This window comes from Mauremys mutica, chromosome 5, assembly GCF_020497125.1.
Source record: "Mauremys mutica isolate MM-2020 ecotype Southern chromosome 5, ASM2049712v1, whole genome shotgun sequence".
Classification (NCBI taxonomy): Eukaryota; Metazoa; Chordata; order Testudines; family Geoemydidae; genus Mauremys; species Mauremys mutica.
The window spans coordinates 92,187,752-92,214,815 of record NC_059076.1 but is presented as its reverse complement, the minus strand read 5'-3'; the positions used below and the strand labels follow the sequence as shown (position 1 = coordinate 92,214,815).

At 46.7% G+C, this 27,064-nt stretch overlaps 2 protein-coding genes across 3 annotated transcripts in view; both read right to left on the bottom strand.

Annotated features, from left to right (window-relative positions):
- CLOCK (clock circadian regulator) overlaps window positions 1-7,043 on the bottom strand; it is a 122,197-nt gene extending 115,154 nt beyond the window's left edge. The window contains exon 1 of the mRNA XM_045018561.1: window positions 6,914-7,043. The gene's annotated coding sequence lies outside the window, so the exon portion shown is untranslated. The remainder of the gene's footprint in view (window positions 1-6,913) is intronic.
- Window positions 7,044-15,365: 8,322 nt separating this feature from the next.
- Window positions 15,366-27,064, bottom strand: part of PDCL2 (phosducin like 2) — a 44,963-nt gene continuing 33,264 nt past the window's right edge. The window contains exons 5-6 of one of the 2 annotated variants that reach the window (XM_045017581.1): window positions 23,128-23,336; window positions 15,366-15,614 (exon numbers count right to left, since the gene is read on the bottom strand). In XM_045017581.1, the coding sequence (XP_044873516.1) occupies window positions 15,439-15,614; window positions 23,128-23,336 (385 nt within the window). In that variant the 3' untranslated portion in view covers window positions 15,366-15,438. The remainder of the gene's footprint in view (window positions 15,615-23,127; window positions 23,337-27,064) is intronic. The other variant, XM_045017583.1, reaches the window with a different exon arrangement.

The following is a 27,064-nucleotide window of genomic DNA, read 5'->3' as shown; positions in this document are numbered from 1 at the left end:
AGGTAATCGCTAGATATCAGGAATATATCCAAGAATGAAACTTGGGCTCCAACTTAGAATCCAATATCAAATTGGTCCTTTGACTGACCTCATACCAGAAATTCTTGACACAGGGGCACTTAATGTAGCACCAACTGAGTTACATTTCCAACAGCATTTGTGAGGCCCATTACCATTAGCCTATGCAGGGACCAGTATATTTGGAAAAAGTGTCTTTTGGCAAGTAAGCCGTAGTGTCAGCTCTATAGTTGCTTTTTTAACACTAGACAGCATTGTATTCCACTGGATCAAAGATAGATGTGTATCCAAATCTCTATTACAAGCAACTCTCAAATTATCAATCTTTGGCAGAGTTTTTTGGGCCAGAATATCATAAAAGGATACTGGCTGAATAAAGCTCCCAATGCATCTGATCTAAATACACTAATAAGTAAACACTTTAACTGTATATACTACCATGCTCCAGAGCAGAGATAACCACTCTGCAAACTGTTATTGAAGATCTACACAAATGGTTAAATTTATCATTGTCAGTTATCTGTGAAAGTCATAATTCCTCTGTCCATCCAATCTCTCCAGATCAAAGTTTTGCTAGTGATTTTAAGAACAGGATTGTTCCATATGACCACTTCTTCATGGAAGAACGGAGGGAAGCAGAACTTTTTAGCCAAGTTTGACCAAGCTTATATGACAGCCATCACTGGGAGAACTCTGGAGCTATCAAATCTATAATAATCCGACAATGTCTGAAAAGGGTAGAGGATATACCAGGGGCGGGCAAACTTTTTGGCCTGAAGGCCACATTGTGTTTCCAAAATTGTATGGAGGGCCAGTTAGGGGAGGCTGTGCTTCCCCAAACAGCCAGGCGTGGCCAGCCGCCGCCCCCTATCTGCCCCCCCCCCGGACTCCTGCCCTATCCCCACTCCTTGATGCCCCCCACCCCAGGACCCCTGCCCTATCCACCCCTCCCTGTCTCCTTATCGCTCCTGGAACCCCCACCCCTGACTGCCCCCTGCCGCCCCATCCAACCCCTCCCTCCTTCCTGATTGCCCCCCCCCCGGACCTCTGCCCCATTCAACCCCCGTTCCCCGCCCTCTGACTGCCCCGACCCCATCCACACCCCTGCCCCCTGACCATCACCCCAAACTCCCCTCCCCTCTATCCAACCCCTCCTGCTCCCTGCCCCCTTACCGTGCTGCCTGGAGCACCGGTGGCTGGTGGCACTACAGCCGTGCTGCCCAGAGCACCAAGACAGGCAGCCGCACTGCCCAGCTGGAGCCAGCCATGCCACCGTGTAGCACAGAGCACCGGGTCAGGCCGCGGCTCTGCAGCTGCGCAACCTGGCAAGAGCTCGCAGCCCCACCACCCAGAGCATTGCACCAGCAGTGCAGTGAGCTGAGGCTGCAGGGGAGGGGGCCAGGGGCTACCCTCCCGGGCCAGGAGCTCAGGGGCAGGGCAGGAGGGTCCCGCAGGCTGGATGTGACCCACAAGCCATAGTTTGCCCACCTCTGGGATATACCAATTCTCATTCAATCTGAACCCAGGGTGGAGTCTGCGTGTCATATGTAAAATCCACAGAGATGCCTGGTTAACAAAAAGAAGATATGATAATTTTTCAAATTGGGAATATTGGGGGAGCTGTAATTTGTTCAGAGCCAGTCTAGATTTCTAACCTGTACTCAAAGAAATGCAGAGAAAATATTATTGAATTTCTCAAAATGAATTTGAGAGCTAGAAATAGACAGACTGCTCAGGACATAGAAATTTCTGGGAAGAACAGTATACTAATTTTACCTGACAAACTGAGCATTAAACTCCATCTCCCCAAATCGTTAGCCACTTGGGCAATAACTGGTTCTATATTTATCTTAGGGATGCCCTGAATATTTTTGGGAATCAGTATTCCTAAATATTTCAGATAAGAGGATTGCCACTGAAAGTCCCAATTTGAGAAGAGGCCTTTGTGGGTATATTGTTAGTGTCTAAGATTTCTGATTTATCCCAATTAATTTTATATCCTGAAAGGTGTCCAAACTTATTACCAGTAGTTACAAGGTTAGGAATGGTAACCTGGAACACATATACAAATACAAGATCATCTGCATAGAACACAATTTTATTCTTGGTTTGGGCCACCCAGATACCATTAATATGTTTATTTGCTCAGATGGCAAAGGCTAAAGGTTCTGGAGCTAAATCAAACAGAAGAGGAGAAAGTGGGCAGCCCTGTCTCATATCTCTCTGTAATGAAAATGGTGTGTAAATAATACCATTGATAACTACCCTGGAAGTCAGGTTAAAGTATAAGAGCTTAATCCAAGCAATATATTGTTTACCAAATCCAGTTTCTTTTGTGTGTTAGCAAAATTTGCCCACATAGCCTGGGACTAAGATCTTTACAGCATCTAAAGAAATGACAGCTAAGAGTTCTTTAGAATTTTTTGAAGTGGCAATAATCTCAGTTGACCCAAGTTATCTGAGCCACATCTATTATGAAGGAAGCCTACTGATTTGTGCGTAGAATGTAAGAGAGAGCTTTGTCCAATCACATAGCAAGAGCTTTAGCAAAAATTTTAGCATCACAATTGCTTTAAAAAATTGTCTTGTAATTACTACATACACCTCTACCTCGATATAACGCTGTCCTCCGGAGCCAAAAAATCTTACCGTGTTATTGGTGAAACCGCATTATATCAAAGTTGCTTTGATCTGCCAGAGTGTGCAGCCTCGCCCCCCCCCCCCCGAGCACTGCTTTACCGCAGTATATCAGAATTCGTGTTATATCGGGTGGCATTATATCAGGGTAGAGGTGTAGTTCAAGGTCTGTCCCAGGTTTAGGAATAACTGAAATTACAGCTTCTCATAGAGTAGGCAGAAGAGTTTGCTCATTCTTGGTCTCATTGAACATATTCAATAACCTAGGTGTTGAATTTTACAAAAAGTTCTCTGAAACTTTAACTGGGAACCCATCTGCACCAGGAGTCTTTCTGACCATTATATTTTTATATCCTGAGTCAGTTGTGTGATTTCTAAACAGGTGTCTAAAGTTCCATCAGAGTCAGAGATTTGTGGAAGAGACAATCCACTAAAAAAGTTATCTAGGGCATCTTTAGTGATTCCCTCTTCAGCTAAATGTAGTTTTGAATAAAATTGTTGAAACTGTTTATTAATATCTGACTGTTGTATATAATTTATTGCTACTATCACGAATAGCAGCAATCTTATTTCTGTTAGCCTTTTGCTTGAAGCTGTCTCTCTTGCCAGATTCCCAGTAGTTTTGTTTAAAAAAGAATAAAGCAAACTCAGCCTTTTGGGACAGAAGTTTATTGATTTCATATTTTAAACTGATAAGAATTCAGAGTTTCTCTGGGGAGGAATTAGAAGCACAGTCTACATCCAAGGCCTTAATTTCCTTCACAAGGGTATCAATTCTATGTTCTCTCTGTTTCTTTTTAAATGTGGCATAAAAGATCATATGGCCTTTGATGAAAGTTTTAAAGGCTTCCCAAAGTGTGACAACTGATGAAGCGATGGAGGTATTTGTTTTAAAGAAAAGTTCCAACTCTTGCTGGACAAAGTTAACAAATGATGTATCAAACAAAAGAGAGGTATTTAATCTTCACATTTTAGTTGGGGGTGCATACCCTGGGGGCCTAAAAGACATATGTATATGAGCATGGTCAGATATAACAATAGTACTCATGGTATAATCAGTGACAGAACTGATCGAGTTTTGTGACACTAAGAAACAGTCCAATTTTGAATACACTGAATGAGCTGCAGAAAAAAAGATATTGTCTCTGGTTATAAGACTACCCAATCTCCATACTTTTTTAGCCTAAATCTGCTATGTATGTATGAAATACATGAGAATTCATGTTTTTATATGGAGAGGGAGAAGATTTATCAAGGGTTGGGTTTAGAGTTTTGTTAAAGTCTCCAGCTATGATAACAGGATGGTGGCCCATGTAATTTATACTCAAAAAAATTACGACCAAATTGGGTCATCCTGAGTTGCCCAGTACCTATTGGCAAACATGATTTTAGAATTGTCAATTTCAGCCTTGAGGATAGTAAATCTGCCCTCAATGTCTGATGCTGTGCTCAGAATATTAAAATTCAACTATTTATGTATTAGTATACCAATGTCCCCTCGCTTAAGAATTAAAGCAACTAGAAATTGAGAGGCATACACAATCTCTATTCAGTTTACAAGCTTCAAATTCTGTCAAAGGTGTTTCCTGGAGCACGGCAATGTCAACATTTTTTTTTTAAAGCACCGAGTATATTTTTTCTTTGCGTTATTAAAATCCTTTATATTGCAGGAGACACATTTAATTATCAGAACCATCCTTGTTAAAATATATCAGATACAATATAAAGTCACTTTGCGAATAAATGAGAAATTGCAAATTTTCCTGAGCAGCAAAAGTTATATAACCCAGGGGCAGAGTGTTGCTTCCCAGTGCATATTCTAAAGGAGTGGGAAGGAAATTTCAAGCATGGGAGGTAACATGAGGGGGCAAAAAGGGGACTTAAATATGTGAAAAAATAAGATGGAAAAGATTGTGGAGAGAAAAATATACATTAGTGCCATACAATCAAGAAGAAGAATCTGTTTAAACAATCCAAAAATAAACACTTGACATTCAGAGAGGGCAGCCAGATCAGGTGAAACTTGAAGATCCTCACAGCCCCTGGGGCCTCAATCATTATAACTACAGTAATCACCTATTACCAAAGGAACCTTCCTCCCATTGAGTTCTACCTGTAACTTGTCATTCACAGGTGGACCCTGGTATGGAGCCCCACTGACCTCAATGAGGCACTTCACAGGGAGATCAGCCTACAACTACATGGGCAAATAACCACTCTTTGACAGTCTTAAATTATATGTTAAATTAGCCACCAAAGGGAGTTCAAGTAGTCCTAAAAATGTAAACAAAATTTACAAAAAGTAAAACAAAATATGCATAAAATGACAGAGCTAAAGAAAACATTCATCCTCCTTTAAGTGAACATGTAAAGAAACTGAAACAAGCAATAAGTGAGAAGCAGCTGTATAATGTTCGAGCCTGGCTGTTAAACACGGGCCTGAAAAATAATTTTTTTGTTCATGCTATTCTGTAATAATGCAAAGCAATTTTTTCAGGAAAATATTGCACTACTAGGTTGAATAATTGTTTCTCTTTCAACAAGTCTCTCTACAGTTTAAAGACCAGCTCCAAGATGCACAATAGTCACACTTTAACAGGAACACCTGGTATTATAAAATAAATCTATTTGAGGCACACGTGTTATTTTTCTTGGAATCTCCATAATGTTAAGAGACCACAGAAAAACAAAATGTTTCAACTATTAAACAAAAACCTCCAATCAAAATAGCTTTTAAACAAACATTCTCCTTACTGTATTTAAAACTCCAATAAGGGAACAATGAGAACCTGAAAATTAAACTGACTATAAACTTCACTGAGTTTCAATTTCCAGGTTGAGAGAAACACAAGAAGAATGCCAAGTAATTTAGGATCCCAATCCTACAATGCACATGCTTAATTGTGTATGCATTGCATGCCATTCTACTAAAATCAGAGAGGCTACTTACATGCTTGAAGTTAAGCATGTACATAAGTGCCAGCAGGACTGGGGAATATATTTGTAAAATCTTCACTTTTAATAATTTAAGGTGTTATTAATAAACACTGCTTAGACATGATGCCGAAAAAGTGTTACATAAAAGCAAAGTAAAATTTATTCATTCAACAAAATTTTTAATGTTTCACTGTACCCTTAACTTCAGTCTCTCTGCTACAACAAGATTTAAGCAACTAGTTCTATACTGAAATCGCTGTACAAGCATTAACTATTATAATTACTAATGATGTGAATCATTTTGAGATTTAGAGATAGATCCTGCAAGCTGATCCAGGCAAGTGGACGCCTTGGGGCCCTATGAAAGGGATGTGTCTGAGTTTATAAACCTTCCCGCAGGTCAGCAGGACTATTGGTTTCCACAGGACAGGACTGACGAGTTGCAAATAGGGTACCCAGATGTCCCGAATTTATAGGGATAGTCCCAATTTTGGGGTCTTTTTCTTATATAGGCTCCTATTACTCCCCACCCCCCATCCTGATTTTTCACACTTGCTGTCTGGTCACCCTAGCTACAGACGTCAGTTGGCCTATAACTTCTCACGCCACTGAATTTAATTCCAGTTGAACAGTGACACTACGAACACCCCGCCCTGCCAACGACAGGCCAGGGGCTATCACACCGCCTGGTTGTACCGTCCGCCCGGTACCGCAGGCAGGACCGCTCCTGGCGCTACGGCTGCGGCGGACACGCTCGGCGCGGAGCCGGCAGGATAACCGCGAGGGGCAGCCCAGGCGGTACACAACCAGCTCGGGCAGCCGGGAGAGCCCCTCTGACAGCGGGGGCAGCGCGGGGCGAGCGCCGCTCCCGGAGGCACAGACCGGACGAGACGCCGCCTACGGCTCCAGGCGCGAGAAAGAAAACAACCCGGGTCCCCGCCGCAGCGCCAGCTCCAACCCGCGCCCGGGCAGGTGGGAGCTGGCGGCTCTGAGGGTCCCACCCCCGCCCTGGGGGCGGCGAGAGCAGGCGGAGCCCGGCCGGGCGCCGGGCCAGCCGGGCAGGGCTCCAAACGTGCTGGGAGTTGTGACAGGAGTAAAGTGGGTCACAAGGCCTAGCGGGTCCCTTATGAAACAGCCCCTGCCCTGCCCTGCCCCGCCGGGAGCCGCAGCCCGCGCCCGGCCCCACGGGCAGCCCCTGCCCTGCCCTGGAGACGGGAGCCCCGCCAGGACTGTCAAACTTTAATGGCTCCCCGGGACCCCGCCCGGGATCCGGGGGACCCCGCCCGGCCACAGCCGCCCCGCCTGCCCTTGCTGCGCGCACCTTACCCGGCTCCCCACGCCGCCTGGCCACCCCGGGCTCCTCGCAGCGTGCGAAGCCGCTTCCTGCGCTTAGTCCCAAACCCACCGACAGCCCAGAGCCTCTTCCAGCAGCAGCCAGGCCTGCGATTCCCTCACCGCCAGCACTGCGCATGCGCCGCCAGAGCCTACCGGCAACAGCAGCCACCAGACTAGCTAAACCCCGCGCCAGTGCGCGTGCGCCACGCAGCCGCGGCTGGGCCCGTGATTTGCCTTGGCCGCTAAGGGGCATGCGCGGCCTCCCACCGCGGCTTGTGCTTCCTTTCCAGTAGCGCCTCCCAGCGGCGGCGCGCGGAGCAGTTACGTACGCGCTCGCAGCCTGCGCAGCGAGACCCGGGCGGGCTCCCTGACCTCAGATCACCCCGCTAGAGACGCGGTGGCTGTGAGGAGAAAATGGCGCCTTTCCGCCGGGCTGAGCGGCCGGCGCGGCGACAGAGGCAGTGGCTGTGGGCTCTCCCCTGCGCCTTCGCGGGTGGGGACCGCCCGAGCGGGTCCCAAAGCAGTTACCTCAGCCTGCCCAGCACCACTAGCTCCTTTAGGGGCGGGTCCCCCGGCCGCCCCACACCTAGGGCTCCGGAGGCAGCGGGTGCGGGAGACCCTGGGGGAGTCCCTGTGAGCCCTGGCTTGTTAACCCTGCCTCAGGGTCTGCCCCGTTCTGCACCCCGGGGGGGGGGGGGAGTTGGTAAAATCCCCGCCGCCTCCCAGCGCCTCAGCAGCTGCGCGCATCTCGGTGGGAAGAGGAAAGGGCGACGTCGCACAACCCGAGGGAGCCGCTGGCAGAGACCAGCCGGGCACAGCGCGTGCTGCCTGGGGACGGCGTAGAGCCGCTTGAAAGCCCTTAGCCGGTCACTGCAGTCCTGCCTCCTACGCCGCCCTCCCTGGGCTAGCTGGGTGCTTCGCTCCCGTTAATGAACCTCCCCTCACATCGCCCCCGGGAAACGACCCTCATGTTATACAGAGGTGCAGGCGGAAGCCAGAGTCCCGCTGCGCACGCCGCGAGCGCGCAGCTCCACTGCAGGGAGGAGGAGTCGAAGGGGAAAATCACAATCTGCAGCGGGTAGGAGGCTGCGCATGGTTCAGCAAGGAGAGGAGTTTTTTATTGAGTTGGTCGTACAGTTACTCTGCCCACTTATAACTCATATAAAGGTGCTTTATACTGTAGGTGATTATTTTTCTCCTGCGGAATAACTACAACAATATAAAGTAACTTTACACATATAATTAAATGCATAGTGGGAAGCAATAGGGAGTCGTACTGCTTTCAGTGTACCAATACAATTTCTGTGTCTAGGCTGAGGCTTAAGCGACTTGCTTGGCCACAATCAGGAAATTTATGGCAGAGTGGGGAATTGAACTCCATGCACCTGACTCCTGGAATCTTCACCACCCAAATGAAGGCTACTTACCTGGAACTGGAGTTCTTCAAGATGGACTCTGCCTATTTAAACCCTTGGCCACCTTCCTACTTCCTCAAGTTCCTAATTTTGACTTGGGGAGCAATGTAAGGAACTGAGGTGGCAGAGGGTTCCATATTCCCTTGTATAGCCTTGTCCTCAGAATGTCTGGAGGGATGCATGATCACTCAGGCACTGCTGTGAGAAGGTCCCACCAGCAGAGCTACACTGGCTGGCACAACCAGGGGCGCAAATAGGGTGGTACCCCAGTGGCGTAGCCAGGTTCTAACATCTGGGGGAGTGAACACACAAAAAAAGGCACCACTCGACATATCAAATTACTAACTACATACTTTTAAATTCCTTATACATATTTATTTTGTACTTAAAATAAAAACACAAGAATGATATTGTTTTACAAGTATGTGAGCCCACTTGACAAGTTTTATTGTCCTTGGGTCTGGCTTCCATCCCTTCTCCAGCTGTTGCAGTTGTCTGGAGGTGCTTGCCTTTCACGCCTTCCTCTTTCACACCTCATTCATTCAACAGGGCAATTGATTAAGGGGTAGGGGGAAAGCTTAGTCTATTCTTAGCAAAGAGACATTTTTCTTCTATCTTATTCTATCCTTAGGGTCTATAACATTATTCCAAGGGCAATGCAAGGTTTCTACATGAGGCTTTGATACAAAGTTTTCATATACCAAGGCTCATCAGTACAAGGTTTCTATATGAGGCTTTGATACAAAGTTTCATGAAAATGGAGGTCACACGTGGGTAGACCCACTACAAGGTTATATGAAGAGCCACAATGTAAAATCAGAGATTTATCTACAGAAGCCCATCATTGGAGAATCATGGGGGGGAGCTGGCTGGCTGACCCTGCTGCTCTCCTGTTCTACAGGAACAGAGGTGACTCTAGGTACCAGAGCCATCAACCCACCACCTCTCTCCAGTGCACCATTCAGTCCAAAAAAACAAAACAAAACCCTCCCAAGTTCCATTTACTGCAGCAAAATGTCTTCAAAAGATCAGACAAAGGTATTACCAGTGACATGCATAGAATATCAACTACAAACCCATTCGGGAAGGCAGTGAGCAATTCCAAGTGGCTGAAGGCTTAATGCAGAGAAGCAAGAGAGATGCCTGAGACCTTGGATTAGGTGTCTGGTTTTTATTGCTGGAGCCTACATTGTGCATAAAAGAACCTGTGGTGAGGGGTGCTGGGGAGCACCCCAGCAACCCAGATATGCAGGGGGACTGCATGATATGTGAGAGGGATTCAGTGTGGACCAGGCCATCTTCTATGCCGGCCTGGGGGAGGAGGCTGATCCTAGATGTATTTTTTAGTGAAGGGGGGGGGGGATCAGATTCACTCATCTATGGGTGTAACCATTGGGTAGGCTGTGGGACTGCGGTGCCTCCTAGTGTCTGGTTCCCACTTAATCACAGCCAATCAGGTAGTTCCCATGGCTCAAGGGGGTTGGTACTTGTGGGGCTACAGGTCCAGGGTACAATCTCTGCGGCGGGGGGTATTGTAAATATAGCATTTAAAGCAGCCAATCTTGCTGCTGCTAGAGAAAACTCAGCTGCCATCTTGGAAAGCATGGGGTGCAGACATGAGCTCTGGAGCATTTCCCATTCTTTAGGGGGCACCTGCAGCTTAGGGGATGGGCTTCTAGATAAGGCAACAGACTGGGTCTTGGGAGATGTAGGGTCAATTCCTGCCTCTGCTACAGACTCCCTGGGGGGATCTTGGATGAGTCACTTAATCTCTCTGGGCCTCAGTTCCCTGTCTGTAAAATGGGGATAATACTCCATCCTCTGTCTGTTTGGACTGAGGGGACTGTCTCTTACTAGCACAATGGGCCCTCATCTAGCTGGAGCCTCCAGGAGCTACCTTCCTAATACCAGAAGGTTTTTTTTCAGACTGTATAGGCCCCCTTCCATAAAGGTAACCTGAATGAGTGGAACAAGAAGGGATCAGATGGGGTATAAAAATCCAAAATTCATTTGCCACTTGTGGTTGTTTTGCATGTCAAGTCATATTTCTGCATTTCAGTGTCCAGACTATATGGAGTCTCAGGATATTTTTATTGTTGTACTTTTTAGCCGCCTCTGCTAGTTTTAAGAGTTTTTCTCAGCATGTAATAATATGAGAAAATCAAATTCTCTTGGCTTCCATCTTGAGAAGAAAATCAGGGGCCTGATCCTGTATCTGTTGTGGAACCAAGACTCCTGTTGAAATGTATGGGAGTTCTGAGTGCATGGAGAATGTTAGATTGGGCCTGAAATGAAGGAGTGAACACAAATCCCCTTGCTAAACACCTTGAAAATCCAAAGACACTAATATAAATCATGAGCTTTTGACTGGGGCATGGGGTATGTTTCTTCTAACCAGATTGCAAATAAACTGGACTGCAATCGAGAGATCAGCTGTGCCTTGATATTTTCTGACATGTCAGAGATTGGGTGGCTGTGTTGTCTGACACCAGGATCATCTTTAACTTCTCTGCCGCACTGTCACCAAGCATCGTTTATCCCCAGTTGTGTAAAGCTATTTATTCTTGGCAATATAGTGGGGGCTGCACTCTACTCAAAGGAGCAAAACTCAGCTAGGGAGGACATACATATCTGCCCAGATACCCCCAACTAACTTCACCAAGGTCGGCTAAAAGAGCACCCAGGAGATAATGACTACGGCTACCAATCATAATGCACCGTCTACTGCCAAAAGGCAATGAGCTGCTGCTGTGTAGCAATGCAGTACCACGTCTGGCAGCACCCAGGAGATATACGGTGACAGTGAGCTGAGCAGGCTCCATACTTGCCGTGGTATGTTGTCTGCACAGGTAACCCAGGAAAAAAGGCGAGAAACGATTTATTGCTGTTGCTTTCACGGGGGGCGGGGCCTGATGACATTTACCCAGAACCACCAGTGACAATGTTTTTGCCCCATCAGGCATTGGGAACCAGGGCCGCCCAGAGGGGGGGGCAAAGGGGGCAATTTGCCCCGGGCCCCGGGCTCCGCAGGGGCCCCCAAGAGAAGAGCGGAGGCTCCTGCCTCCGCCCCTCTCCTGGAGCCTCAGCGTCTCCGGCGAGGCCCCTGAGCCCCGCCCCGCTCAGAGACGCGTGGTGAGCGGGGCGGGGCTGGGAGCTCCAACGGGGCCTGAGCCCCGCCCTGCTCAGACCGGCGTGGGGAGGGGGCGGGGCAGCTGCCTCCGCTCGGCATGGAGCTTACAGCCCCGCCCCTCACCACGCGGCTCTGAGCGGGACGGAGCTCAGGCCCCGCCGGAGACGCGCTCGGTAAGAGGCTGGGGCCGGGGCCGGGGGCGGGACCGGTGGCGGGGGGGGAAGCGGGACCCGCCGCCGCCGCCGCAGCGCAGCCCGGTCTTCGGCGGTGGGGGGCCCCTTCTGTTCCGGGACCCGCCGCCTAAGGGCCCGGAAGGCCCGCGGCGGGGACCCCCCCCCGCCACCGAATTACCGCCGAAGACCGGGCTGCACTTCAGCGGCGGGTCCCGCTTCGGCGGTAATTCGGCGGCGGGGGGTTCCCGCCGCGGGTCTTCGGGGCACTTTGGCGGCGGGTCCCGGAACAGAAGGGCCCCCCCGCCGCCGAAGACCCCGGGCCCCCGGAATCCTCTGGGCGGCCCTGTTGGGAACTCAACCCAGAATTCCAATGGGTGGCGGAAACTGCAGGAACTATGCAATGCTCCGGAAGTCGACACTAGCCTCGGTACTGTGGATGCACTCCACAGAGTTAATGGTCTTAAGTGGGGACACACACAATCGATGGTAAAATCAATTTCTAAAAAATCAACTTCTATAAATTTGACCTAATTTCGTAGTGTAGACATACCCTATGTATTATCTAAATGGGAATGTGCTCAGGAAACAAAGGTTAACACCAGCCCAGACAAATGAAATTTGCCATAAGGTCTCTAATAATCAAGAATGTTCTGAAAAAGAGGGCACCTCAAGTAGCAAAGTGCCCCTTCACACCATGCAGATGTATTACTGTAGTGTTGACATGAAGGGATCAACAACACCTACTGAACCACCAATGTTCCTTGCAGTAGCTGCTATTTTTGAAGGTCTTCACATCTTGATCCAACTTGGGGTTTGATATCTGACAAGATCAAAATACAGGATAATATGGCTGCACAAATGTGCTATTGCATTTCCCCCAAAGGCTCTTGTCTAGTGTTTTCTACTGTGCCTTGAAAGTGCACTGTTAAGCAGTAAGAGCTTATTAAGTATTTATTAGTGGGAAATGTTCTAATATTGTTTTAAAAAAACTTATTCATGAGGCACATAGCAGCAGAGCAACAGGGGTATTCTTAGGGAATGTGGAGGTCCATTGTATAAAAAAAGCACTTACCAGCACTGGATTGTCTTTCCTGTAGTGGCTCAGGGTGTGTGTGGGTGTGTGTGTGTGGGGGGGGATTTGTTATCCGGGTAGAGGTGCAGAATTACATGCTCGTTCTCTGTGTCTCCTAGGGCTTTCCCCAGGACTTCCTCCAAGGTACATACCCACACCCCTCATGTGTGCTAGCTTTCATACACTAACTAGACTGTCCTTCAGAAACATGCTTCAGAGCTTCAGATATTGACAACAGGGATGCTATGGTACCACAACGCACATATAACCTTGTACTGTCTCAAGTGTAGACACCCCCTAAAAAAAATGGTTAGCAGGAGGCATCATGAGAATGAAGAAGTCAAATGGATGACTATGTATAAGTGGGAGGAGACAACTAAATCACTAACTTACATATCTTGGAACACTTTGACCCTCATTACCAATCAAGTGGAGGCTTCTCTAGTCAAATAGCATTTGACAAGCTCAGTACAATACTTATTAGCCTGCAAGAATGCAGTTTCAGATGACCCATCTAGTAACAGAGTCTTAAACCAAGCCATTGCTCTTGCTACAGCCCTCAAAACAGACATCTCTGACTTTCTAAATGCTTGAGAATGAGAGGGATTAAATTTGAGAACATAACTAACATCTAATAAAAACAGTTTCTTGCCATGGGGGTATGAGGCACCTGCTTTACCCAGAAAGGAAGAAAAATGGGTTAGTTGAGGAGGAATACAGTAATCATCTTGGAGACCAATTCCAAAGGAAACTGAAAAACATTTTTCTGGAAAGAACTGAAGGTAGAGTTAATGAAAGACAGTTCAACTCAGTCAGTCATCATCTAGAACAATGGATTTCAAACTTTTTTTCTGGGGACCCAGCTGAATAAAACTGTTGATGCTCATGACTCAATGGAGCTGGGGATAAGGGGTTTTGGGTGTGGAAGGGGATCAGGGCTGGAGTAGAGGGTTGGGGTGTGGGGGTGAAGGCTGCAGGGTGGGGCCGGGAATGAGGGGTTCAGGGTATAGGAGGGGGGTCGGCTGGGGGTGCAGGCTCTGGGGTGGGGTGGGATGGGGGTTTGGGGTGCAGGAAGGAGTTCTGGGTTGGGGGGCTCAGGGCTGGGGCAGGAGATTGGGGCATGGGTTTGCAGCGCGGTCAGCAGTGCAGCCAGGGTACAGAGGCAGGCAAACTGTGCTGCGCCCTGGAAGTGGCCAGCAGCAGGTCCGGCTCCTAGGAGGAGGCACGCAAGCAGTTCCACGCAGCTCTTGCCCACAGGCACCTCCCCCGACCAGCTCCCATTATTCTCTGTATGTATATATATATGCTTATTATATGTTCCATTCTATGGATCTGATGAAGTGGGTTGTAGCCCATGAAAGCTTATGCTCAAATAAATGTGTTAGTCTCTAAGGTGCCACAAGTACTCCTACCTTGGAGTGAGTGAGATAAGGCAGTAAACTCCAGGTGCCAATGCATAGTTCTTAGTTGTTTGCATTGAAAGTACTGTGAGCTGCAGTGCATGGAATGTATGAGCAGATCCAATGTAAAATTATTTAGATTACTATGAGCAAAACTATTATTGAATTCTTGAATCTATTGATCTTTAGAAAATGGCCAGTAGAAAGCTGCCCACCCTGTTATGTTTTTGCTCAGTCATATAGCTGAACATACATGTAATGAGTGTGAACTGAATGCTGGATGTTTATGCATATATAGTCCATGAACCATCTTAGGTTTACGCTACAGACCTATATTGGTCCACATCCCCGAGTGACGTAGTTATACCGACCTAACCCATCTCTCAGGGAGGTGAATTAACTAAGATGACAGGAGAGTGCTCTCCAGTTGGCTTAGAGTATCTTCATTAAAGCTCTTCAGCAGCACAGCTGTATTGATGAAGCTGCGCCGATCCAGCGTTTTAAGTGTAGACATGTCCTGAGTAGACTCTATATGGAGAAGTCTTCATTAGTGCAGTGAGACTTTTTCAGTTGAGGACATGAGGAGAGCATGATGAAAGTACATTATTATATTATCTGAAATATAGCCACAATACCTAATAATGCCGAATTAGGACACATTTCCCCTCATTTACATCCATAACTTTAGGCTTTGTTCATCCATGACTGTACTGCACTGCTTTGAAGTAAGCATCAGTTTCTCTTCAAGAAAACTGAGACTAATAGTCAGTATTAGAAACAGTTGGAGAATTATCCTTGACATTGGAGAAGATTACTAAATGCAGTTCTCAGGTACTAAAAAACTTCATTATTCAACAGATTAAGGGCTAAATCCTGCTCCTAGATGGGTATGCCTATAATATCCTTTGGGCTAGATTCTTGATGGGAGAAATGGGGAAGAGGTTTGGCACAGTGGAGTTCAGTTACACTCAATCGTTAACCAGTGACACTAGTATTACCCCTGTGCATCCCATCTTGCCCTGATGCCAGGCAGCCCTGAATCAGAATGCAACGGTTAGCTCCCTGTGACCCCACCTCTCCATTCCAGTTGAGTGGCACTTAGATGAAGTGGAGAATCAAGGCCCTTCCAGGTCAACATGAGCCATGAGTGTATATCCAAGGGTAGAATTTGGCGTTTAGACAGTATATTAATTATTTTCTAGAAGTTTAAACTGCAAGTATAAATATAAAACAAATCTCTGCATTGCTTCAGATTTATGAAACCAGTAATAAACATGTATATGTTGACCAAACATAAAAACATCAGTGCAGAGTACTAGCATTAAAAATTCCTATGTGAGTAACATTTGGTCTCATCATTGTCCCTACTAGCACAGCTGGTGTCTTGAATAGAAGCACTTCGAACTGAAGACATCATCATATCGGTAATGTTTTGTTTGGGGCTTTCTTCTAAGTCAGTTTCTATTGCTCCAACTTGTGCTAACTTCCATTCAAGCTCTGTAACAACAAATAATGACTTAAAACAGAGAATTGAAAAAAATAAGATACTGTAATAAAATGCATTTATACATACAATTTGCAAATTGTTAAAAGCTTTTTAACAATGGACCGGACTGATAATTGAATTTTCAAAGCAGACAATCAAAAAAGAGATTAGATGAATTATAACAAGTGAAACATACATGCAACACCATGTTAAAAGTAGCTATTATATGGAGTTGGGTACCTACGGGCCTTTTGAGTCTTTTGTTTCCTCTTAAAATAGAAGTTCTACTGTGAAAAAGGCATTCTACCACCTAGATATCCTTTTCAAACATAGTTATTATTGTAACAGGATTGTTGAGCTTGATTCTTGTCCCTAAATCTTTTTGCAGATGCCTATCACAGTCAGGGTCTTTCTCTCAACATTGGGAAAACCAAAGGTACTCTACCAGCCCTCACCTGCACAAACTACTCTTTGAACTCCACAAATCACCATCAGCAGAGAAACCCTGGAAAATATGGACTATTTTCCGTACCTTGGCTGCCACCTCTCCCAAACAGCCAGCATGGACACAGAAACTGAATACTGGATCCCCTGTGCCAGCACATCTGTTAGAAGACTACTTAAACGAGTCTTCAATGATAGGGATCTACAAACAGGTACCAAGATCTTGGTTTACAAGGCAGTTGTCACCCCCACTCTTCTCTATGGGCGTGAGACCTGGGTAACCTACAGATGACATTTCAGGCGGCTGGAGTGGTTCCAGCAGTGCTGTTCCAGGAGGATTCTCAGGAACAGCTAGGAAAACCAATGCACTAACATCAGCGTTCTCTTTGCAGCCAACATCAGCAGTATAGAAGCGCAGGTCATGAAATACCAACTCTGCTGAGCTGGCCACTGTGTACATGACAATCGCCTCCCGAAGCAAATACTCCTCCCTCAGTTAAGTCAGGGAAGAAGGGCTCACAGAAGGCAGCAGAAGCATTTCAAAGACATACTGAAAGTACACCTCAAAAAGGGAGGCATCAACACAACAAACTGGGAGGACTTGGCGCGGAACAGAACGCAGTGGCACCACCCATACACCAAGCCACAGCTCACTCTGAGGAGAACTGATGTGCTCATGAGACAGAGAAGTGACAGTGGAGGAAAGAAAGGGCACAACACTTCAGCCAACAACTATGTCTCCTCCAAGATTACACCTATCACTTCTGTGGGAAAATCTGCAGGGCAAGAATTGGTCTCAGCCACTTAAAAACTCACCAGTGAACCCCCTTGGCAGACATCATCCTCACATCGAGGGATAGCTGAAGAAGATCCTTTTCAAACACAATTACTATTGTAACAGGATTTGTGGGCTTGATTCTTGTCTTCCACCAACTTTACATTTATAGTTCCATTGATATACTCCTTGTGTAGAGCACAGAGAGAGTTGGTGTGTGTTTACACCCAACTATTAAAAGCCATGTTAAACTATGATAGAACCTTGCTAGGGTGACAGTCTATATTAGTACAGTTGTTTAGCAAACAGCCCTTGTCCAAACTGGATTACTCCAGGACATCATTTAACCCTTCCATTCGATGGAAAATCAATCAAGGATTGGCCAAGAAACTAAATATTTTCCTATTTTGTCATTTCTTACAAACCAATAATTCTACTGAGTGCAAATCTGAAATGTAGAGTCAGGCACAGAACCACCGAACATCCAGTATTAAAAACATTATTAGTGCAGCAAACAAAATTGCGTAAAAGATTTTAGTACTGGCAATCCAATATAGCTTCTCAATACCTCTATCCAAATTGAGATTTATTTGAATTGTGGATAAACTGTTAATATAGATATTTAGAAAAACTGAAATATTTCCACCAACAGTTTTTGCACAAGTGTAGGGCAAAATCTTGAGAGCTATAGAGAACACACAACAGAGCAGAACCACCACAATTATGCTTCACAGTGGGGCTTGGATACATAGAGGGCACACAGCATGATTTCACAGGCCTCCACAAGTCACAAAGCCAAGCTCTACAATAGCTCAGTTCTGGTCTACACTACGCGTTTATACCGAATTTAGCAGCGTTAAACCGATTTAACCCTGCACCTGTCCACACAACGAAGCCCTTTATATTGATATAAAGGGCTCTTTAAACCGATTTCTGTACTCCTCCCCAACTAGGGGAGTAACGCTGAAATCGGTATTGCCATGTCGGATTAGGGTTAGTGTGGCCGCAATTCGACGGTATTGGCCTCCGGGCGGTATCCCACAGTGCACCATTGTGACCGCTCTGGAAAGCAATCTGAATTCAGATGCACTGGCCAGGTAGACAGGAAAAGCCCCGCAAACTTTTGAATTTAATTTCCTGTTTGCCCAGCGTGGAGCGCTGATCAGCACGGGTGGCCATGCAGCCCCAAATCCAAAAAGAGCTCCAGCATGGACCATACGGGAGATACTGGATCTGATCGCTGTATGGGGAGACAAATCTGTTCTATCAGAGCTCCATTCCAGAAGACGAAATGCCAAAGCATTTGAAAAAATCTCCAGGCTATGATAGACAGAGGCCACAGCAGAGACTCAACACAGTGCTGTGTGACAAGCGTAATGGAAAGCCAAAGAATCAAATGGACGCTCATGGAGGGAGGGAGGGGGGACTGAGGACTCGAGCTATCCCTCAGTTCCTGCAGTCTCCGAAAAGCATTTGCATTCTTGGCTGAGCTCCCAATGTCTGAAGGGTCAAAAACATTGTCGCCAGTGGTTCAGGGAATATGTCGTCAATTTACCCCCCACCCCCCATCAAAGAAAAGGGAAAAAATCGTTTCTCGCCTCTTTTCAATGTCACCGTATGTCTACTGGATGCTGCTGGTAGACGGGGTGCTGCAGCGCTAAACAACAGCATCCTCTCCCCTCCCCAGTGACAGACAGTACGGTACAATATGACTGATAGCCATCCTCGCCATCATCCTGTGAGTGCTCCTGGCTGGCCTCGGTGAGGTCGGCCGGGGACACCTGGGCAAAAATGGGAATGACTCCCGGTCATTCCCTTCTTTAAGCTTTGTGTCCTGGAGATTCAGTCCTGGCAGATAGTGCAATAGGACTGGTAACCGTCCTCATCATAGCAACGGGTGGGGTTGTTGCAGGGGCACCCCCTAGAATGGCATGCAGCTCATCATTTCTGTGGGATATCTGGGGCTTTGACCCAGAGCGGCTGTGCTCTCAGGTTCTTTAGTAGACTTGCCCCGTATTCTAGGCAGGACTGATTCTATTTTTAGACAAAACATAAAGAAGGGAATGACCTGGGAAGTCATTCCCATTTTTGTCCATGCGCCCCCGGCCGACCTCAGCGAGGCCAGCCAGGAGCATCTATGACAGCAGCAGACGGTACAATATGATTGGTAACCGTCATCGCCAATTTCCAAAGCAGCAGACAGTGCAGTAGAGCTGGTAACTGTCTCTGCTACCTTGCAAAGGCAAATGAATGCTGCTGTGTAGCACTGCAGTACCGCATCTGTCAGCAGCATCCAGTACACATACAGTGACAGTGAAAAAAGGCTAAACGGGCTCCATGGTTACCATGCTATGGCGTCTGCCAGGGCAATCCAGAAAAAAAGGGCGCAAAATGATTGTCTGCCGTTGCTTTCACGGAGGAAGGACTGAGTGACGACATTTACCCAGTATCAGCCGCGACACTGTTTTTGCTCCATCATGCATTGTGATCTCAACCCAGAATTCCAATGGGTGGGGGAGACTGCGGGAATTATGGGATAGCTATGGGATAGCTACCCACAGTGCAACGCTCTGGAAATTGACGCTAGCCTCGGTACATGGACGCACACCGCCGAATTAATATGCTTAGTGTGGCCGCGTGCACTCGACTTTATACAATCTGTTTTAAAAAAACGGTTTCTGTAAAATCGGAATAATCCTGTAGTGTAGACATACCCCTCATTTTCTGGAAGCGAAGGGTATTAGCAGGATAGCAGTGGTGGGGCAGGGGCATGGCCTGTGGGTTCATGAACTGAAAAATCTCTACAAATTTGTATAAAAGGAAAACAGTAGCATACAACCACTACTCCAGTCTATGCGTTACAGTAGCAGGCATGCAGCAAACTGAATATAGCTATTGTGTATAAAGAATCAGTTTTTTAACCCCATTCATGTGTGCCTGAGTAGCTGAAGTGTCCACCTTAACATACTTGTTCATATGTGGCTGAAACTGACAGTGTCCTTCTAAAGAGCTGTAGTGAACATGATTGCTTGTCACATATAAACCAAGTTATTTTCTCATAAGCATCCTTGATGGAAATATGGATGTGCATTCTTTAAAACAAGAAACCCAAATGAGCTTTGAACATATAATGCAGAGATAGAGGCTACTGTTGCTACCTGGACCATAAATATTTTGATATATTTTAGTCATCTCAAGCCCAAGATGGGACACAGACTACCTTTTCTTTTTGGAATAAGAAAATAGTGGGAGTAGAACTCCTTGCCTTGAAACTAACAAAATACCACTACTGTGGTTCCTAGTCACAAAGAGAATCTCTTCTTTAAGCTTCCTGTCATGAACAGGAGACATGATCTTCTAAAGTGACAAGTCATTCTGGGTGCCTCACTTTAGGTGCCTAACATGACACCTTAAATAAGTTCAATTTTCACAGGGTGGAGGCTCAGAACTTTTGGAAAACCAGGCCCACATAGAATGTCCCAAGTTGTATACCCAAAAATCGAAGAACACAAAAAACACATGTCACTTTAGAATATCTTGGCTCATGACCCTAAAATTGGATGGGGAAATGGAAGTTGGTATTCAATACAAAGAGGAAGTGAATCACATTCTCCAGGTTGGTTCTCTCTAAAACCCAGTGATCCATGGTAATTCCACTCCATTTTGCAAAGAAATGACCCATGTAGTCTTCCTACTGGGAAGGGAAAGGTTTAGAAAGCAAGCCTGGGACCGGAGTATCAGGCATCATATCAAATCTATTGACTAGAAGATACTCCTGGGGGAATTCTGGGCCACTGCAGATGTGCAGAATTTATGTCCCCCGCAGATTTCTTTGCTTCTCTGCAGAAAAATGACTTTCTGATGGGGAAGTAAAGGGAAGCCACAAGAGCGGTTATGCGACTCTCCCCAGCAATATGTTTCGGGTGCCCAAGGCAGCCGGAAGAGAGGTAAATCACTGTGGGGCAGGAGGCGGGACTGGGGAAAACCCAGCTGGTGGCTCCTACCCTGTGCCAGGCTCAGCTGCTTGCCACAGCTGGGCTGAGAATAGGACTTCCTCTTCCCCTGCATGGCATACAGGGCCAGGTCAGACCCACCCCCAGATTCTCCCCCCGCTGCAGGAAGCTCTGAAAGCTTCCCCACCCCCACTTCCTCCACCCGTCACTTGTCAGCTGTAGGGGGAAGGATCCCTATACAGGGAGCTGCTCCCCCATCCACCCAACAACCATGCATCCAGACCCCCTCAGACCCAGACTCCCATGCCGAGCCTCACCCCCCTACACTCAGAACCCCCCTCTGATGAGCCCCACTCCCCCTGCACCTGGACCACCCTTACAACCCACTCACACCTGGATCTCCAATCCACTTCCCCAGCATCTGGACCCCCACTGAGCCCCCACACCCAGACTCCCCTGCTGAGCTCTATACCCCCTACACCCAGATGCCACCTGCTGAACCCAACCACCTTCACCAGGACCCCCCTGCAGAGTTCCATTACCGTTGCACCCAGAACCCCTCAACAAGCCTCTGTGCATCCAGATCCCCCGAGCCAGCCATACCCAGTTTGCCCCACACAAAACCCTCTCAAGCCACACCTGAATCCCCCTCACTAAGCCCCTCTACACTTGGATCCTGCCTTGCTGAGCCTGCCTGCCCAAATGGAGCATCAGGGCCTTGGAGTGTTTCTGTGGTAGGCCCAGGGTTGGTGGTGTCAGGGTTGGGTGCAGCCTCACTGCTGAGTCCATGTCCCAGGGAGAGCTGCACAGTGATCTCCCACCTCTGTGCAGCCAGTAGTCTGTGCTTCCCAATGCCATACTGGAACCTCCACATTTATTTGACAAATACAATTTGCAGAATTTGTAATGTTTTGGCACAGAATGCCCTCAGGAATAGAAGTTGTAGGAGCAGAAGATGATGAGGAAGTGGTTTAAACTGCTTCCCTTTGTGCTGCTGATATTAAAGACTGTGGTGTGGAAGTTGCTGAGTGAGGAATAACGACTTCAAGGCTCCATCCACCCCAAAAGCTTAAAGTAACTTCTGCCCCTGCTGAAAAATGGGAAGTTAGAGATGCATCCCCTCCCTGGTTCCAAAAGCCTCCACTGCTTCTTCAGAACCAAACTAGTACCCATGCCTTCTGGGGAGCTAAGAACTAACTGTCCCTTTCACAGCTGTCAAAACCTCCAGGTTTCCCCTGACAAGTTCTACAATGGAGATCTTCGTCAGTTCAAAAATGTGCAGCATATGGGTAGTTTAGCAGTTTGGGCAGTATAAATAAAATTCAATTTAACATAAAAAAATTAAACAAAACACTACAGTGATTAAACTGAATGAGAGAGAGAATCCATGCTGCATAATTCCAGGATCTCTGCTGCATAACTGAGGTCTAATGTGCTTCATAGGATATGAGCCTGGGTTCAAGTAAACAGAGATTCTTATAAGGGTCTCAAAGAGAGGTGCTGTTAGAACACCAAGAACTATATTTAAGGACGGGAACAAGAAATTGAAACAATAGGTTCAGTTTTTCCCACTGCTTTTAGGAACCTGGACTTATCCACACAAAAGTGATCCACTGCACACATAACACAACCCTTCTCTCCCACAGACTTCCTTTGTGACCTTGGGCAAGTCATTTAGTCTTTCTGTGTCTCAGTCTCCTCCCTCCAAAATGGAGATGATAGTATTTTGTTATCTCAAATCGGTGTTGTGAGGATAAGTACATTAAAAAGATTGTGATTTGCTCAGATATTATGGTAATGGGGACCATGTAAGTGCCTATAATATAGAGATAGATAGAATAGTGTTGCAATAGCTGCAGAATATATATTAATGGAACTGGAACTTGGATAGTTTAGGAAAAGACAAAAATGCATGTCAAGTGACCATCAGATAGTTAATGAGGTTTTCTGCTAGTAGGTGTCACGCAGCCCAGTATGGAATGGGGGGCATATGGAAAAGGATCCTGCGTAGCCTGGTCCCATGGAACTGGGTTGGGGACTCGCACTTAAGAGGGAATGTATACCCTTTTTTAGATCAAATCCTCCCCCATAGGAAAGATCAGATGTTACACAGGTGCCATCCCCACCACACCTACCTTATCTATAGCATTGCAAGCTATCAACATGTACTAATATTTGTGCTACAGTAGAAATGCAGAAGCTTCTGTTAACAGTTAATTCCTAACTTTTCCTGTTTATGGTACAAAAACACTATACAAGACTGTTCTACACCAAGAAGTGATCTTAAGAATTTATGATTATTAATTACATTAGATTACTATAGAATTATTTTGAACATATTTGTTATATTACCTTCTAGTTTAAGATTTGTCCCTCCACATTCAGTAACTCCAATGAACCTGCCCTTTATCTGACCATTTCTGTACACAAAAATTGTGGGTAAACATCTGTCATGGTAGTTTTGAATACAGCTGTTCACAATGGCTTTGATAAACTTGATTTCTGGAAACTTTCTGGCTAGCAGGCTGAGATGCTGGTTAACTAGTAAGCACAGTGGGATGCTAGAAAAAATTGGATAGGTTTGATGAAAGTTCTGACACAACAGTTTGAAACATGCAAGAAAATACTAGAATCCATACAAATAATCTTTCAAGAATAGAGTTTTTACATGGAGTCAGTATGCTTCTACTGTGCTCTATAATGGGACTTCCACTACAGCTTTCTTCTCTGGCTTCTCCTACAAGGAGTCTTATGGAAAAAGGCTGTTGAAATAAAAATCTAAAATATTTACATGAATGTCATGATACATATACTGTTGGTTATTACTGCTATATAAGCTCCACGTGCATAGGCATGTGCAGTACATTTCATTAGGGTGAGCACCCAGGGAATTTTATTTATTTTTTTAAGGTGAACATCATAAAGGTTGGGGGGTGGGAGGGACTGCGGGGTGTGGGAGGGGGTGCGGTGTGCAGGAAGGGGCTCAGGGCAAGGGATTGGGGCAGAGGAGGGGTGCGGGGTATATGAGGGGGCTCAGGGCAGGGGGTTGGAGTGCATGGGGGTGCAGGGTGCAGCAGGGGGCTCAGGGCAGGGGGTTGGGGTGCAGGAGGGGTGCGATGTGCAGGAAGGGGACTCAGGGCAGGGAGTCGGGGGGCAGGATGCAGGAGGGGTTTGGCAGGGGGCTCAGGACAGGGAGTTGGGGTGCAGGAGGGATACAGGGTGCAGCCAGGGGGCTCAGGGCAGGGGGTTGGGGTGCAGGATAGGTGCGAGGTGCAGGCAGGGGGTTTAGGGCAGGGAGTTGGGGGGCGGGGTGCATGAGGAGTTTGGGGTCCAGCCAGGCGCCACTTACCTGCAGTGGCACACTCCCTGGCTGCCTACCCTGGCCCCACGCCACTCACCACGTCCCTGTGTGGCCCCTGGGGGGGACACAGGGCTCTGCGCGCTGCCCTTGCCATGCCTCCAGATACCTCCCCCGAAGTTCCCATTGGCCACGGTTCCCTGTTGTGTTATCGCTGTGAACCTGTGAGGTGGTAAAAACGATCTTGCCCGCTTGGCATCAAGTACAGCGCTAACGAATTCCAGTGTTTACACTGGGGTTAGTGTGGACTATTCAAAATTGATAAGAAGGCCCAGTTTTTAAAGAGGGTCATTGTACTGTGGACTGCTCAGAGCGCTTCAGTCTCAGTGGCACTTTGAGAAGGCAGTCATCTGTTCTCCAGCCACCACACTTAAAACTCACTTAAAATCACTACCAACATCTCAAAGCAATCAGCTGTGCACAGACCCTGCTCGACTACACCACTGTGACGGGTTGGATTGCAGAAACCCCCTGGGAACTGCCAACTGATGTGCCAAGACTACTTCTGCCCGTGCTTTCCCTGCCCTCCCAGCTTGGGACTTCAGTGCCCTGCCTGGTTTGAGCCAGACCCACTAGCCTGCTGCAAACCCAGACCCAGGTCTGAGCCACGTCCCCTAACAGCTGTAGGCTTAAACTGAAAGCAGCTTAAGAAGCGTTCCTGTCTTTAACACTCAGATGCCCAACTCCCAATGGGGTCCAAATCCCAAATAAATCTGTTTTACCCTGTAAATTGTTTGCTCTCCATAACACTGATTGAGAGGTATGCACAGCTGTTCCCTCCCTCCAGTATTAATACATACTCTGGGTTAATTAATATGTAAAAAGTGATCTTATTAAATACAGAAAGTAGGATTTAAGTGGTTCCAAGTAATAGCAGACAGAACAAAGTGAATTACCATGAAAAATAAAATAAAACACACAAGTCTAAACCTAGTACAGTAATAAAATTGAATACAGATAAAATCTTACCTTCAGAGATGTTTCAATAAGTTTCTTTCACAGACGGGATGCCTTCCTAGTCTGGGCATAATCCTTTCCCCTGGTACAGCCCTTGTTCCAGCTCAGGTGGTAGCTAGGGGATTTCTCATGATGGCCACCCCATTTGTTCTGTTCCACCCAATTATATATCTTTTGCATAAGGCGGGAATCCTTTGTCCCTCTCTGGGTTCCCACCCCTCCCTCTCAATGGAAAAGCACCAGGTTAAAGATGGATTCCAGTTCAGGTATCATGATCACATGTCACTGTAAGACTTCATTACCCACTTGCCAGCACACACGTATACAGGAAGACTTACAAGTAAAACAGAGCCATCTACAGTCAATTGTTCTGGTTAATGGGAGCCATCAAGATTCCAAACCACCATTAATGGCCCACACTTTGCACAACTACAGTAGGACTTCAGAGTTATATTTCATATTTCTAGTTTCAGATACAAGAGTGATACATTTATACAAATAGGATGACCACACTCAGTAGATTATAAGCTTTGTAATGATACCTTACAAGAGACCTTTTGCATGAAGCATATTTTAGTTACATTATATTCACACTCATCAGCATACTTTCATAAAATCATATAGAGTGCAACTTCACAGCGACCATGGCCGACGATCAATCACAGGAAAAGTCTATGAGCAGGGTGTACTGCAATATTAAAGTACGCATCCTGTAGGTCAGGGGCAGAGAACCAATACCCCTGTTCCAATGCTGGGATGATGGTAGATAGGTTGACCATCTTGAAATGTTGTAGTTCGACAAACTTGTTGAGATTGCGAAGGTCTAGGGTGGGGCACCAACCACCAGACTTCTTTTGTACCAGGAAGTAGTGAGAGTAGAAACTGCATCCTCTGTATTGCGGAGGGACTGGTTCTATGGCTCCCAGTTGAAGAAGATGTCTCACCTCCCCCCACAGGATGGCCTGAAGAGGGACAGGGAGGAGGGCTGGCAGGATGGTATAGCTAGGAAGGGGATGGAGTAACCTTCCATTACTATTTCTAGGACCCATCTGTCTAAGGTAATGAGCATCCAAGATAGTAAAAATGGAGCTAGGTGGTTGTCAAACTGTCGGTGTGTAGATGGTGCTACAGATGGTAGGAGCAACTGGAGCAGGCACGAGGTTCTCTAGACCTTGACCACACCTTCAAATTTGCTGCTTATTAGAGGGTGTTTGGGACAGTGTCTCTCATGCAGGTGATTGTCTGTGCCTGTTGGGAGGTCGGCGACAACGGCGTTGGTTGTCAAACTGCCCCTGTGGGTAGTATGGCTGAGGGTGAAATCGTGGAGGGAGCTGATATTTCCCTGATCTTCATTTTGGCTGTGGTGCTCTCTCACTCTTCCACCTACACCTACAGACACCACACCAACTGATTGAAGCACTGGTCAAAGGGGAGAGCCTGGCTGAAGGGCAACCAGTCACCCTGTGGTGAGAAGCATCTAAATTTGTAAGGGCTTTGAAAGTGTTAAAATCAGCTTAGAATGTGTTTTGCTTTTATTTCATTTGACCAAATCTGACTTGTTATGCTATGACGTATAATCTCTTAAAAGGTATCTTTGTAGCTAATAAATCTGTTTATTTATTCTACTTGAAGCAGTGCATTTGGTTTGAAGCGTGTCAGAGACTCCCCTGGGGATAACAAGCCTGGTACATATCAATTTCTTTGTTAAATTGGCAAACTCATATAAGCTTGCAGCGTCCAGCGAGCATAACTGGGCACTGCAAGACGGAGGTTCCTAGGGTTGTGTCTGGGACCAGAGATATTGGCTAGTGTCATTCGGTTGCACAATCCAAGGAGCAGCCCAGGAGTGGGGGTTCTCACAGAAGCAGGGTAAGGCTGGCTCCCAGAGTCAAGTATTGGCATGACCTAGCAGATCACTGGTCCAGAAACACCAGAGGGGAACATCACAACTATAATTTATCCTATAGCAATTCT